The 14,940-nt window shown below is 40.3% G+C and overlaps 1 protein-coding gene across 1 annotated transcript in view; it reads left to right on the forward strand.

Annotated features, from left to right (window-relative positions):
• Positions 1–14,624, forward strand: part of IPMK (inositol polyphosphate multikinase) — a 44,749-nt gene extending 30,125 nt beyond the window's left edge. The window contains exons 5-6 of the mRNA XM_075423209.1: positions 7,733–7,814; positions 8,834–14,624. Coding sequence (XP_075279324.1) covers positions 7,733–7,814; positions 8,834–9,468 — 717 coding nt within the window. The 3' untranslated portion in view covers positions 9,469–14,624. The remainder of the gene's footprint in view (positions 1–7,732; positions 7,815–8,833) is intronic.
• The last annotated feature ends 316 nt before the right edge of the window (positions 14,625–14,940 follow it).

Consider the following 14,940-nt stretch of genomic DNA (forward strand, 5'->3'; position numbering starts at 1 on the left):
GATAGCAACAGCACACAGATTGCACCATTGTTTGAAATAATTCTAATATCTCTGCAGTGTTTTGTACTTAATTGCCTAGGCTCTCAGCCTTAACTCTGTCTTGAGATAAGCTTTTACAGCTATAAATTATAGTGGTCATGAGTTGTAATTATGTAAGCCTATGAGAACGAACGTGGGAGTTGAGTCAAAAACCAGTCAAACAGTTTAGATCACGAAGGAAGGCTGGAGATTATAGCTTTGGATTTGGCTTATGTCGTTACATAACCTTTCTTATCTGATGTATAAAACAATGTACTTCACATCCTTTGTTTCATGACAGTGCAACAGGAACGAATGCCTGCTTCCACGGTATTTTTGCTTGTGACTGTTTTTTTCTGACATCGTCGTTTATTGGTATCTTTATCCTGTTGTAGAAATTCTTTTGATTCCCTAATTCAAACTGTAAGTATAATGATGGTTCCCCGAAGCATTGCAGTTTCCCATCCAGTGTTTAACTAGGTGAGATTTGTTTTGTGCCTTTGGTACCAAATTGCATGTTGGAAGTTATTTTCCAAAAAGAATTCAAAAGGTTCCTCCTCCCCTCACTCAACACTTAGCGAAGTCTAAATTCACAACGCATTTTCTCTGCTCAGCTTGCTGCCTCTTGATTGTGGGGTGCTCTCTGCCTGTCTGCTTGCTTTATCTTTGCGTGATTCTGGCCAGAATGTAAAATGTTCTCCTGTATGGGAATTACTGCCTGTACCCGCTAACATACTGGGTAAAGGTTACTAAACATGGACAAAACATGGTATAACACAATTCAGAACGTGTAGGGTTTTGTTTTTAATCTGTCTGTTCAATGATATTTTTAACATGGGGCTGGGCTTGCTTATGAAGCGTCTGTTTTAGAAGAGCAAGAGAGGGCCAGGAAAAGTAGAAAATGTAGTTATCTATTTTTTTAAAGCAGGTATTGTATAAGCTGTCACAGATACAAGCAAAAATATGTTAGTTGGGGGGTTTTTACCACAAAATTTATTTGTAGTGGCTTTTACCCCAGAAGCCATTGATACAGCTTTTTTTATGCCCTGGTAAATAAGCAGTCATCTGTTTATCTATAAAAATGTGTATGGTTTGTCCTTAAAAGAAGCGAGCCTCCGATCTGGCAGAGCTTTGATTTATGTACATAGTTCTGGCATTTGGCATGTGCTAAACTATATTCGTCTTAATGCACAGACTAGACAGAATAAATGCATGGAAACACATTTAGAAAATAGAGTCATCTCAGTAACGTTGGTTAAAAACCCAGTTTCATATTTAGTGGAGAGGTTCCTTTCTTTAACAGATGAGAACATAGATTTGTTATGAAAGCTGTGAGAGTTTAAATATAAGTTGGAAAACTAAGGTACGGTTCCAATAGCAAAAATACAAGTTGCAGGATGGTTTCAGTAGTAGGCATATAAATATATAAGAAATATCTTCGCAGTGCATGCAGTATTAAAAATAGGGTATTTTGTATGCTGCTGAGTACAAGCAGAATGTGTGGGTTGTGATCTCACTTTGGATTCGCAATCCATTCGGAATCCTCAGTTCCTAATTTCTGCAGGTTTTCTTTTTCTTCAGAACATCTTGACTGCAGTATCACATAGTCCGTAAGATTTCTGAAACGTGTTTAAAGCACAAACGAGCGATTAAGTAACTTGACCAGTATAATCCATCATTTACTTTCATTGTTTGTGCCTATGAACTATTGCATGCAGTAATGCAGATACCTCATGAAAGCTGTTTTTACAAGTGAATTTCCTAATCTACAGCACATTTTTCTCCAAGATATTTTAAAACTGACTGCAGCTGAGACCATTTTATGAGTTCTTTATGAACCCTTTCTAGTATCGTGGAAATTTTCATCAGCTCTGATGTGTTACTAACAAGATTTAGGAAGGGAGGAATAGCAAAGCTATTAAATCCTGCATCTAGTGTTCATATTCTTCCACAGTAAAAATCACCAGGACTGGAGTTGTTTGCATTTGGAAGTCTAATTCAAGCTTTGATGTTTAAAAAAACACGAAAACAAAACAAAAACTAAAAAAAGCCCCAAAACCAAATGCACGAAATGATAAAAAACCCCACCCTTCACAGCAAATGAAAGAAACCAACCAAAATCCCTGACACCCCCCCCCCCCCCCTCCAAACAAGCAAGCTCCCCCCAAAATCTGGCAGTGGATGTCTGCAGTGGTTGAAATGAGCAGTAAACCAAGGCTCTGGGTGGTTTCTCTGTGCTGCTGTGTGGCCTCTGTGCGCCACCACCGCCTGCGCTTTTCTCTCTCTCCACTTGCACTCCCCGGTTCTTGCAGCTGAGTCCGGCTCCTCTGTTTCTCAGTCTGACGGTGCCAAATCCATGCTGCGGAACGGATTGCAGCAATTCCTTGGAGTCCGGTGTCTGCTGGTGGATTGAAGGGTGTGTTTCAGAAGTACTTCATTTGCAGAGTTCAGGAGTCTCATCTGTCATCCTCCTGGGCGAGTTCTAGCAGATGGGTACCCTGGCATTTTTTCCCAGCATTTTTTCCTTGCATGAGAAGACTCGTCATGTATATGACAGCTGGTCCACTTGTTTCCTTATGGCTGATAAGATTTCCTGTGTGTTAGGAAAAAGCTGATGATGGATGAGGTGAGAGATGGCATTCCCTACCCCCCCTTTATATAAAAAGGGGGCATAAAAGAAGTTTATTCTAATGAGGTGCTCCGTGGAAGTTCCGGGAGTCCAGAATTATGTATTAAGCTGTTTTTAAAATGGTTCATGATTTAACTGCAGTGTTGTTGTTTCTTTTATTTAGGAGATTATTAGTCTGCTTTTTCATTGAATTAGTTTCAACATAATTTCATTCTAGAACTTATTTATGTAAAGACCTTATAAAACTTCATATTGATTGTCAGAGCATTTGGTGGTATATTTAATTATATAAAGCACTCTGTCAAATACCAAAAGAACAAAGAAAGAAGTAAAAAAGACAGAATAATATATATATGTATAGTCTTAGAAGCAGGGATGTATCCTTCCTGTGCTGAATTTTCAAGCGAGCAGCAAGCAGGGATGTGTGTACTTACATCATTTGTGGTCTAGTAACAACAACATAATTTAAAAAAAAGAGAGGGGGAGGTGTTTAGCTAAATGGATTTAGATAAACAGGCATGTTCACAGCAGCAGTAATAATGTTAGAGCATGGCTGTAAAGCAGTAGTATCAAATAAGAGAATTATGTTTAAAAAAGTTCTCCCTTTGTCATTTTTTCTTCAAATCCTTATTTTACTTTTGTTTGGAAAAAGGAGAAGTAAGACTTGTTAAAACTCAGTGTTTGTCTTCTGCTGTGGCAGGATCAGTCCCTGAGAGGTCACAGGACTGTGGAGAAACCAGAGTTCTTCAGACGTGAAGGAAACCTCGGTGTTTATATGGGGACAGTCGTGAGGTCCAGGCAAAAGGCACCCAGTTGTGAGTGTGGGTCTCGGCCTGGTGCTGGAGTTGCCCCTACAGAGGTGGCGAGCTTGTGCAGATGTCGAACACCGTTGGGTTAGCTGGGGTGCTGCCTGCTTACCCCCTGCTTTCGGCTCAGCTCCAGTTTTGGCAGCAGGCTGTGGTACTGACCTTCAGATGCCAGTTACGAGTGCAGAGGTGCCTTGCTGTAAACAGAGAACTCTGTGTGGTATTTAAACACTCGCTCACTCTTACCTGTATGAGTGTAAAATAGGGGCAACTTAAGTATATACATGGGAAAAATACAAGAGGTGGACAGCTCAGGCCTTTGTCCTTTGAAGTCTGGATGTCTCTGCATCAGACCGTGTGTCTCTAATCTTGATGTCCTTGCTTAGAAGACCAGGTCCTGGGCTGCCCTCATGGGGCGTACGGCCGAGCAGGGAAGGGCACCGGGAGCCCCGTGGGAGAGCGCTTCCCAGGCACAGGCTCGTGCGAGGGAATGTCAGCAGTGCACGAGTCTGCATCATGCGTGCAATCGAGTTGGCCATCGCTCTCCAGGTGCCCCTCTGTAGCATTGGACAAGCCTGCTCAAAATATTTTTTTTCCAGTGTTGATAATGTGGATTAGTTAATACTTTTTGCAGATGTGAAAGATGTCTGCAAGTTACTTAACAGAGATTTTTATTTGTGATAGCAGTATCTCCACCACACAGGCTAGTCTTAATTAATATGTGTTTAAATTACACTTTCTGGAGTTAGGGATTTGCTGCAGATAAGTATTTGAACAGTGTAGGTATTTTTCTGCCTCACCATGGAAGTCAGTACTGAATTACTGTAAATAACATTACATAACATTACATATTTCTTTTCCTGAATCAGGTCCTCAGCTTAATGTCCTAAAGCTGCGGTTGCAAGGCTTCCAAACCTTGAAAGGGTTGTGTTTTTTTTAAAGAGCACACTGGACCAACTTTTTATTTAGCTCAAGGTTTCCCTCAGTTTGAGAAGTCAGATGCACTAACCGTAATTGTAAAAAGGGTGCCAAAAAATATGCATCTGTATGCAAGCAGCAATAGCTTAACACCCCGTGGGGAACGAAAGCCAAATGCAGGCTGAGGAAGTCCAAAGATAATTTGCCTCGACAGTTAATCGTCTGGATTTTTTGACATGGCACCTATACTGGGTGGCTACTACTACTAATGAAAAAACTGAACCTGTTCACATGCTGGATTCCAGTTCTGTTTATGCAGAAACCTCACTGAACGGGAGCTGCTTGTAGGCTCAAGGAGGAGCCTGCGCATTGTCAGGTGAAACAGCTCGCATCTTGTGTAGTAAAAATGCATGGATGTCACTGAGGAAGCAGGAGTTTTCTTGAAGGCGATGTTTTGGAGATCAGATAGAGAGTTTTCTTTGTCTTGCACTGTACAGTGAATCCTTGTGAATACAGAACAAACATGTGACGAGCTGTGGCAAGTGGACAAGAAATGGATATGTCGAAATATTTTCTTGGCCATTGTTAAGGTTACAGATTTGACTGACTTGTCATCGTTTTGACAGAAATAGGGTAGTGCAGGCAGCTGCAACAACAGGGACACAGAAAAAGGTTGGTTCAAGGGCAAGTATCCTTTTGGGAAGGGTTAGTAGCAGATTAGTAGCGGTGATGGTGTGAACAAAAGCGTGATGAAGCAAGAGGTCCATAGACTAGGAAGTTGATTTTAGTTTTTTGCTACTACAGCACAGCCATCCCTGTCTTTTCGGGGGGGGTAAGGGGGGGTAGGTGAGTGTGAGGCAAGAACTGATGAAAGATTGTGTCTGTTTGAACTGGAGTTTCTGTTCGTCTGCTTTCAGTATGGGGCTAAATGTGTTTGTATATGGTTGAGGGTTTCCAGGAATGTTTCACATAGTCACTTCCTTAGAGTTGAGAAAAGGCTTGATGCAGTATCGAGAGACAGCTCGTTGGCTAACGTGGAGAATACTTTCACGATTACCTATAGATGTTGCCCTTTAATGCTGTGGGCTGCAGCCAAGCCCCTTGGTAACCACGGGTATTCTGGGTCTTTGCTTGTTCACAAGATAGTTAAATGTATATGTTACACTGTTGGTAGGTGTGTAGGACTTGGTAGTTTGTCATCAACCATTTTGTGTAGTTAAAAATGCACTGTTAATGCAAAACATGCGCATCTGCCTGGGTATTTTTAAACTATATGTAGAAAGCCATTTGGGGGGAATGGGTTTGTGCAAATTATGAGAAGAGGTACGGTGGCTTCATGGGAAACCCAGCTCGGAAGCATGGAGGGCTTATGTGCTGCTCCAGCATTTCTTTGGAAAACAAAATGAACTTGCAGATCTTAATCGGCATTTTTGAGCAAGTGCCCATGTCACAAAAACTGTTAGCTCCTATGGGGAAGAGATAAGGTTCTGGTAAACAAGTTTATTTGTTCAGGAGCGTGCTGCAGTGCTGATGTATGGAGGAAGCTGTCCCTAGACAGACTAAACGAGAACATTTAATATTATTAAAATGAAGACACAGATAGTGAAAACTTAGCTGTAATTGTCAAACTCTTGATCCTCTTCCTAAGCAATACATTTTTTTTATTCTTGTTTTATTTAATCACCGTTGGCTTGTGGCTCTTTGAAAAGTTTTTCAAAGTTTTTGTGACTTTTTTTTGAAGTAACTTTGGTACCTTAAGTATTTATATAAATAATCTTTGGGTTCATATGATGTATGCTATATCTCTTCTGTGTGCTTTGAAAAAAACAAAGTGGTGAGAAATGATCATTTTCATGAAACCAAAATCTCACTCGTCAGATGCTGTTTTAGAATAACTCACCTCTGCAATTTATAGACATCAGAAGCTCAGTTTCTGTAAGTATTGTAACACTGGAAATAGGAATCGTAACAGCAGGAAGTTTCACCAAGTGAGTTTTAAACATTGAGGCTTACAACTGTTTTTTCTGTAGAATAACCGGAATTATTTACTGCCTCTTCAATTTGTGGTTGATGACAGAAATCAGTTTCCACACACTATTATTTAAGCTCCTCGGGGACCCTGAATTTAATTACTTCCATCTTTGTCAAAATAAGAGCTATTTGAGACTTTCCTTCCCAGCTACTTTGCGAAGCAGGAGTTATGGACCTGTGTTTTCGTACTGTGCTCGTCGTGGGTTGGATGGGGGAGAGAGGTTTCGGGGTGGGGGGCCGCAGTGGAAACAGAATTTTTATTTTTTAAATTGTTTCTCAGGTACTGCTCCTTTCTGTGTGCTGATGTTTCACTGTTGTGGACTTTCTCTGTGGGCTACAGCAACAAACAGACCCCAAAGGAGGGATCGGGGCAGGCGGCTCATGGGTGCTCCCCGACTTGTTTCTCGTGGGATCCTCTCTCTTTATGGCGGGTGAAGGGAGGGCAGGGTGCTGCGGGCAGGATGGGTGCCGCAGGGTTGGGTGGTCTGAACGAGTGCCAAGTGTGAAGTTTCTGCCAGAGACAGCTGCCTGCTTGGTAACACCATTATTTCTGCAAATAAGAATTGTCTACACTCTCATAAACAAATTATACTTAGGCCTGGGTGGCTGGCACGTTCCTGCTATGGAAATTATTTTGGTTAGAGAGAAAATGTGTCTCTGTGTAAAACATTACTGAATGAAGTTGTTAAGCTTGGACAATTCCTGATCTGGACAAAACTGTACCCATATGAGTCGCCTCCCTTTCAGGCGAGAGCTGATGTATGACTGTCAGTGCTGGAATGGAGCTTTTATTCGACTGCTGTCATTTACTGAGTATAACCTCATTTGTGCCAGCAATTATAGTTTCAGATGGGTCTTGTGGAGTTGGTTCTTCCTGGTCACATCATAGTGTTTCGTACTGTTTTGCTGCTGTGCTTAATATTTTTATAGTTTTAAGAACTGGAAAATAATTGCATTGAATTTTTGAGCTTGTTACGCCTTACGGATTTAATATTTAACATGAGTTGGAGTATGACAGTTTCAAGTCCTGGCATTGATTTGCAAGTCAGGTGCCACGTTAAACGTTCTCACGCAATGGCTGTGGTGCCTTTTGCCAATGCGATGATGTCGTTTCCCCTGCAGCAAAGCGATAGCTCAGACCCCGGGTGCGAAGGGGAGGGTTTTGCAGATGAGAGTGCTAGCGTGCAGGGCTGGCCGCTGCAAGTGCTGAGAGCTGTGCGAGGGGCGGATGGCACCCGAGGCTTTGCAGCCTGTGTGGAGGTGTCTCGTAGCTCTGCAGAAGTGCTGGTCGTTTGAAATGACTGCAGAGTTACCTCCTTGTTTCCTGCAGGTTTACCATGCCTCTTCCGGCAGCTATGAGATGCAGAACCAGCACTATGGAAGGAGCCTGACAAAGGAAACAGTAAAGGACGGTAAGGGAATTTGTGTGTCAGGACTTGGTGCTCTGGGATATTTTTTTCATTTATTTACTTAGTTATAGAACTTTATGGAAAAAGTGGTCTGTGTGTTCCCATTTTAACAGTCCATTTTTTCTCCTCTTGTCAGATGGGTCTTCAGCAGTTTCCTGTATCATTTGAACTACCAGTTGTTCCTAAATTAAGTTTCCAGTTGGCTTTAATATCGGTGCAGTCTATAGGAATTTCCTCGTCATGTGTCTGTTACTCCTAACAAGGGGATGATAGTGGTAGAATTAAATTTCTTTGTGGCTTTGAGAGGATAATGAACTAGAAAACTTTTAGAAGCATTTAATGTTATGTTTTTTTATTTCTGGTTGTCTTCTGTGAATACATCCTGTCTTCTGTATTAGAAAGCTACCGTAAATGCACCTTTCAGTTACAGTGACCTTTTCGTTTGAAGTCCATCCATGTGTTGCTCTACATAAAAAATAAATAAAAACGCTGCTGATGCCCAACACTACCATTGTATGTCTATGTGGTGGTGATGACCATTTCAAACTAGTTATTAATTGATATCTGTTCATCTGTCCCCCACCAAGAGACAGAAGGACACATGCACAAACACACCTCTCTGGAGCTGGGACTAACTTGTCAGCTCTGTCACTCATGATAAAGAGCTGCTGGAGCTTCTTTATCCCTGGAGAATTGAATGGGTCCCTGCCCAAAACTGTCCAGATGCTTACTAAAGTGACATGGGGAGCAGGAACAATGGTCATCTATTGTTTGGTACATGGATTAGTTAATTTTATTTACAATCCAAGCCCAATCTGTAGTATTATACGGTCGGCCTTATAGGGGTGACTGAAGGTGCCTGAGTTCCTCGGTTCTCTTCTGAGTTAGTTAATAATTGCCTGAAAGGAAACTTTGTGAATACCATCTGTTTCTTCAAATCAAGAACTATTCCCATCCCAAAAGAAATTTTTGTTTTCTTTTCAGAGGTGAAAATAATCCCAAAACGTGTCTATTTCTTGCAGGCATCTCAAAATTTTTCCACAATGGGTACTGCTTGAGAAAAGATGCAATAGCTGCCAGCATTCAGAAGATTGAGAAAATTTTGGAGTGGTTTGAAGGGCAGAAGCAACTCAACTTTTATGCAAGCTCATTACTCTTTGTTTACGAAGGTTCATGTCAGTCAACAACGGTGCGGTTGAGTGATGTCACCTTGGCAGAGAAGAGAGGAGTGCCCAAAGGACTGTTATCAAGTGGAGACATACTGGAGTATAATAATAATATTCATGTAATAAATTCTACAGAGAATGGAAAAATTGAGGCCTCTGTAAGTAAAGGCTTGTCCAAATTTTACGCACTTCACAAAAAGGCATATTCTAAGAGGCACCACAGTCAACTCTCACTAAAAGTTGAAAACTTGGAGCAAGACAACGTGTGGAAAAGCAGCACGTGCATTACTCAAGAGCATCTGAACGGAAACGTTATACCCCAACTGGAAAAAGTTTTCTGTCACATGCCAGCAGAGATCAAGGAAAGACCAAACGTAGAAATCCGAATGATAGATTTTGCTCATGTGTTTCCTAGCAACACAAAGGATGAGGGCTACATTTATGGTCTGAAGAGTTTAATCACAGTACTTCAAAATATTTTGGATAGCTAAATTCTTTGCTATGGTTTTTACTGGGGGCCAATGATAAAGAAGAGCAGCAACATGAAGAATTTCTGCACTTGTAACGCTGTATAACTGGGTTTGTATTGTTCTATATTTGTCTTTGTACTTTTGGTAGAAGGGTTTAACTTTTTATAATCTCACTCAGGAAAATAATTGATAGTTAATTAGGGAGTGTGAACAGATGAAAATACTGGAGAATTAAGCAACATAGGTAAATTAGTAGAATGAAATGTTGGCTTAAATCCAAGGAGTACAGTTGTACTATAAGCAAGGGTTATGTTAGTTCCTGTGATGACTTTAGCATAGATAACATTTGCCCACTTAGCCTTGACACTGAGCCCTATCTCCATTAACAGGTTTTTAGAAAATGGACTGAAAACTCTTAATGTGCAGAATTGATGTCCTCAGTACTGCCCTCTCGTGTTTACTGTATTTGAATAACTGGAGTTAACCCTACTTTGAGAGAAATCCTTTTTTGAGTCAGTAATCTAACCTGGAAGCCAGTGTATCAAAAAGTGTTTTTCAGTGTCACGGGATGATACTGCTGTTCTTTCAGCCTTGGTGTGGGCGCTTTGCCTCTTGGTGGTTGTCTGTAGCCGATGTTCACCATAGACAAGCTACAACATAATTTGTGTTGAGGTGCTAAGAAAATGCTGGAGTAAAATATTGGTTACAGGCTTAAGCTGCACAACTGCCAGAGAGACTGTTTGTTCCTAAGAAACAGTAAAAGAATGCAAACGCGAGGTGTTCCAGGAACTAATTTGGTTTAGGAGATTAAGCCGATCTGTTAATGGAGTGTCTGATGTTGTGACTGAGGGGCATGCCTCACTCCTTTGTTCTCATGGCCCTTCTCCAAAAAAATGCTTTTAAAAGCAAACTAATTGAATGGGGAAGCAAAGCATTTTGAGTAAGCATACAGAGATTTCCTCTAGCCGTTTGCCGCTTGTATTTTTGCAACAAGCAATGCAGGCGTTTCACATTGCCACTGCTGGGGAGCACCGACTGGAAGGGACGAGCCATACAGGTGAAGGACCCTTTGCTGTGAAGATCTCGTTCAGCCCTGGAGCAACCAGATGTGCCTCTGCGTGTGTCAGCGGAGGTGTGCAGGTGTGGCGCTCTTACCCTGGGCTGTAGCCGGCTTCCTTGGTTTTTTTAACAACACACAGGCAAGCAGTGTAGTTTGAAAGTTGTCCCACTTCCTTGTTTTTCACAGGAAAAATTCAAGCTTTCATATGGAATATTTGAGGTCTGGATGACATATCCAAAGCATTTTTGGTGTGTCTCTTCTGTGTGCTGTGTACGTGGCTGTCCTACCATGCCTGTATAGCCAGCTGTACAAAAAGTCAGGACGGAGGAGTCTTGCCATCTGTAGAGCGAGATTTTAATGCTTTAAGCAAGCCCCAGAAGTAAAATGTTTAAGAATGGATTTGATCATTGGAAACATACATCTTTTACATGTGGACTTAATGTGACACCGTGGCCTTGCTGCTCTCTCTGTATCATGTTCTGCACTATGCACTCATTTGTGTCTTTGCAAGTTCTTGATTTAACATGTGTTTTCTATATCAGAAAGAGATAAATACTTTTTCAAACAAATATGTTGTTTTAAATAAAGCTGAAGTTTTAGCTGTTTGAGAACCTGAGTTAATTGGAAGAAACAGGGTATTATGTGTAGAACTACATTGTTTAAACTTTAGAGCTAATGTTGGCCAATACATTCAAGAATGAAACCAATCTGTTAGTAACAATGTTTTTAAAGCATGGGAAAAAACACTTGCAGGAGGGACAGTGTTATTTTGTTGAAAATTTTATGCAAATTATGGTGAAGGCTGAGGGGCGAATACCAGGAAGATGAAGTATTTTTTTCTACCTGGTATTTCCATTGCACCATATAGTTAATATATTCCCAACTCTCTGTGAACTAATTTAAGCCATATTCTAGGAAGAGTCTGTGGTTTTGCTTGGTTTGACGCTGGTTTCTCTGTTACGGTTTTGTTGTTCTATCCTGTAAATAGTCAACACTAGAGCAGTCTAGGCTGGTAGTGGCCTTGTATGATAAATTCACAGTGTTTTATGGAAAATACAGGGGGAAACATTTATACATCTGAATTTTTGTCCTGTGTAATTCATCTCTTCTGGATTTTAATCCATTTTGTGCCGGAGAAATGACACATCTGCCTCAAAGAAGTCAGTTATTGGAAAATGATCCGTATGCTCTTAGTATAAGCACATTCTCCTGTCTCTGCTTTAAGATAAGTCTTCAGTGTTTGAATGCTTTTTAAGTATTCATTGTTGTGTTGACTATGGCAGTATTTGTAATGCACCTGGAATATTGCTAAACTGTCAGAATATTTTGAATTTAAAAAAATAAAATAATTTTATCATTTTTTTTTACCGGTAATTATTATGGATATGTTTCTGTTAATTTAAAATGTATCTTGAGAGATTACAGTATTTTTAATTGGAAGCAATGTAAATAAAGCTTGCTGAAGAGGTGTTTTGGCATAGTACCAGCTGTGAATTTAAGCCTGCAAAGGCATTATATTCACATTGTTCTTGCACATTTTAGATTTGGTGTTTGTAGTGTCTTGTATCTGATCAGATCTTTTTCAGTTTAGTTGGAGATGTATTCGCAGAAATCATTAAACAGATGACAGAATTAAGTAGAAAATGAAGAGGGAGACACTGGTCACTGAATGTAAACGTTGCCATCGATCTCTCTCCCTCTCTCCCCCCCTCCCAGTAATGCCTCTCTTGTTCTCTGTACGAAGCGTACAGGACAGGCGACAGTTATGTGGAAATCTTTCTGGAAATGGTAACAAGGCTTATAGGTTCTGCTGTCCCATAAAACTGAAAGCAGGTCCCTTCCCCAGACTGGTGTGGTGTGTCTGAGTGCTGATGTCATTGATGAAACCCATCTGTTTTGATTTTAAGCAATAACATTTTGATTTAGCAGAATCGATTGTCAAAAGGGAAGGTTCATGGAAGCATTGTTGTTGGTGTACTCTCTGAGAGTATACTTTTCTGAAGTCTTTCTGCCTAGGTGATTGTGAGAATTGTGTGTAGGCTTACCTAATGAGAGCTTGAATTGTATAAAGTTTTATAGAAAAGCATTTACATATATGGTATTTTTGGACATGGGTGGAATTTATTGCATAAATTACATTGGAAATTACTATACCGTTATGAGATGTTTAAACTATTTTAATCAAATCATTTTATGAACTAAACCAGAGACTTTACGTATAGTTGTGATTCACATGAAACTTGTACTGGTTTCCATTTTTCTTCCTGCTGTAATGCATAGTCAAACTGTTCTTGTCCATAACCCTAGAGTTTCATGGAGAACTTTTAAAGCACTTGGTAGATTAGGAAATCATGAATTCCCTTTAGTTTGATTAACAGAGTGCATACAATCTTGAAATGCTTCAGTGACTGTGATTTTTTAAGTGATGCTAGTGTGTTAGACATCTCGAGCTCCAGTAAAACTTCCTCAGCTGTAGAGAGCTCCTGCTGATCCGAGTCTGGATTACGCAGCATTTGAAGTGGGCCTTTTCACATGGAACAGCAGCAGTGGCAAAGGGAAGGCATCACCTGCGCTGGGCACGTCAGGCGGGGTGCTTTCAGCCTGAACTTACAAATCATTGCAATTGCTTTCTCATTTCGTAATGTGAAGTACTATCGAGCGTGGGAAGACAGTGGAAGGATAGAGAGTTGCATCCACATCTGCTGTTTAAAGTTCTGACTAGTTGTTCATGGTCCCTCCTAATTTTTTTTTTTTTCTCCAAGTAAGCTTTCCTGCCGGGTGCCACCTTCAGCCCTTGCCACTGGTAACCTTCTGTAGCATCATTGTGGAGTGATTTAAAGTGAAATTTTTATTTCCTAAAAAAATTATGCACCATACCTGCTCTTAAAGTGCAGGTACTGAAAAACACCATCAAAATGCCTCAAATACTGTGGGAAATACAATTTTGCTTTTGCATTCTTTCCCATGAAAGAGTGGGATTGGAATCTTAGTGGAGAGCTTGTCCATGGGAGAATGGATTGTGTTTTTCTGTGTTTTCAAGAGGACATTTTGGGGGCAAGGTGAGTGACAGCCAGACTGCTTGAAGTTTTCTTACTGCAGTTAATATTGAGGTTTGGGTTTAAGAAGGTAGCATAGCGGGAAGTGGTGAAAGTTCCCGAGGAGCCCCGAGTAGGACATCTGGTCCGTTCTGCAGCGCAGGTAATAGCTGCAGATAAGATCCAAAGGCTGCAAGTCTTCGGGTATCTCAGAGGGAGAATATGCCATGCGTATTCACCGAGTGACAACAGACCGTTGTAGGATGTTAGCTGGGAAGTACATTCCTCTGCGTAGCCGTAGGCCAAATACTGCCCGTTTGCCATGTTCACGGCAATCTATAAATGAAGGCTGCAGAGAAGGTTGTCATCCAAAGGACGAACGTAACTGAGCAATGTTTGAAAGGGGAAAAAATGAGAAAAGCTAAGGATAGTACAGCAGAAAACACACTTCAAGAATTATCTTTTACTGTACTCTAGTGCTCTAGTGGAGATGGGCCCTGTGTATTTGAAGTTTAATTTCTTTGTTATATGACGTTCAGCAGCAAATAGTCAGAACAAAGATATGTTAAAACCACCCTAGTATGAATGATGTGCATTTGTTCAAATAGTTATTGTATTTTAAAAAAAAAAAGTGACCTATGAAGTACCTTCCAAATATGATGTGTTGCACCTGACTATAAATGAAACTAGAGTGCACAAAGGCACTTTAATACACTGGGAACTGTACTGGAAGATAAATGAAAGCATGTGAAATTGCACCTGATGTGTTGTTAATTGTTTTTAAAATCTAAAATTCTACATTAATTGTGCTTGATGGATGAATGTGTCTAGTCTGGTCTCAGTTTCTTTGATTCAAGTGTCTAAAGCTGTCACTCAATCTCTAATTTGTATGTGTTTGTAATTTCATTTGCTATTTTTTGCCATTATTGGACTGCAGGGGGTATTGTTAATATTACATGTGTTTATTTTGTAGAACATTGTACTATGCTATCTACCAACTTTTGTAACTTAATTATAAGTGATATTTAGGGTAATTCTAATAGCTGTATATTTGGCAAATTATTAAAATTTTCTGCAAGTGACTTGCAAGTATAATTGGTTTCTTTCTAATACAGGAAGATTATTTAGGAAAAGTTTTCTTCAATATATATGCACTGATTAATCCCTCTTTCTTTCTCCTCTTTTCTATGTGCTCCATAGTGGGTGTTTACCTTGGATTTACAAGTTTTTCTTTACCACTGTATTGTTGTGATGGCATCCATTGCCATTGTTTGTTGGGAATACCTGCTGTGGTATACAAGAGTCATCTCTATAAAATGAAAAAAAAACCAAAACAAAACCCAAACAAACCCATCCCACCCCCCCAAAAAACCCCCCGAAACAGAACTTGTCTTTTTT

Source organism: Opisthocomus hoazin, chromosome 6 (genome assembly GCF_030867145.1).
Source record: "Opisthocomus hoazin isolate bOpiHoa1 chromosome 6, bOpiHoa1.hap1, whole genome shotgun sequence".
Lineage (NCBI taxonomy): Eukaryota > Metazoa > Chordata > Aves > Opisthocomiformes > Opisthocomidae > Opisthocomus > Opisthocomus hoazin.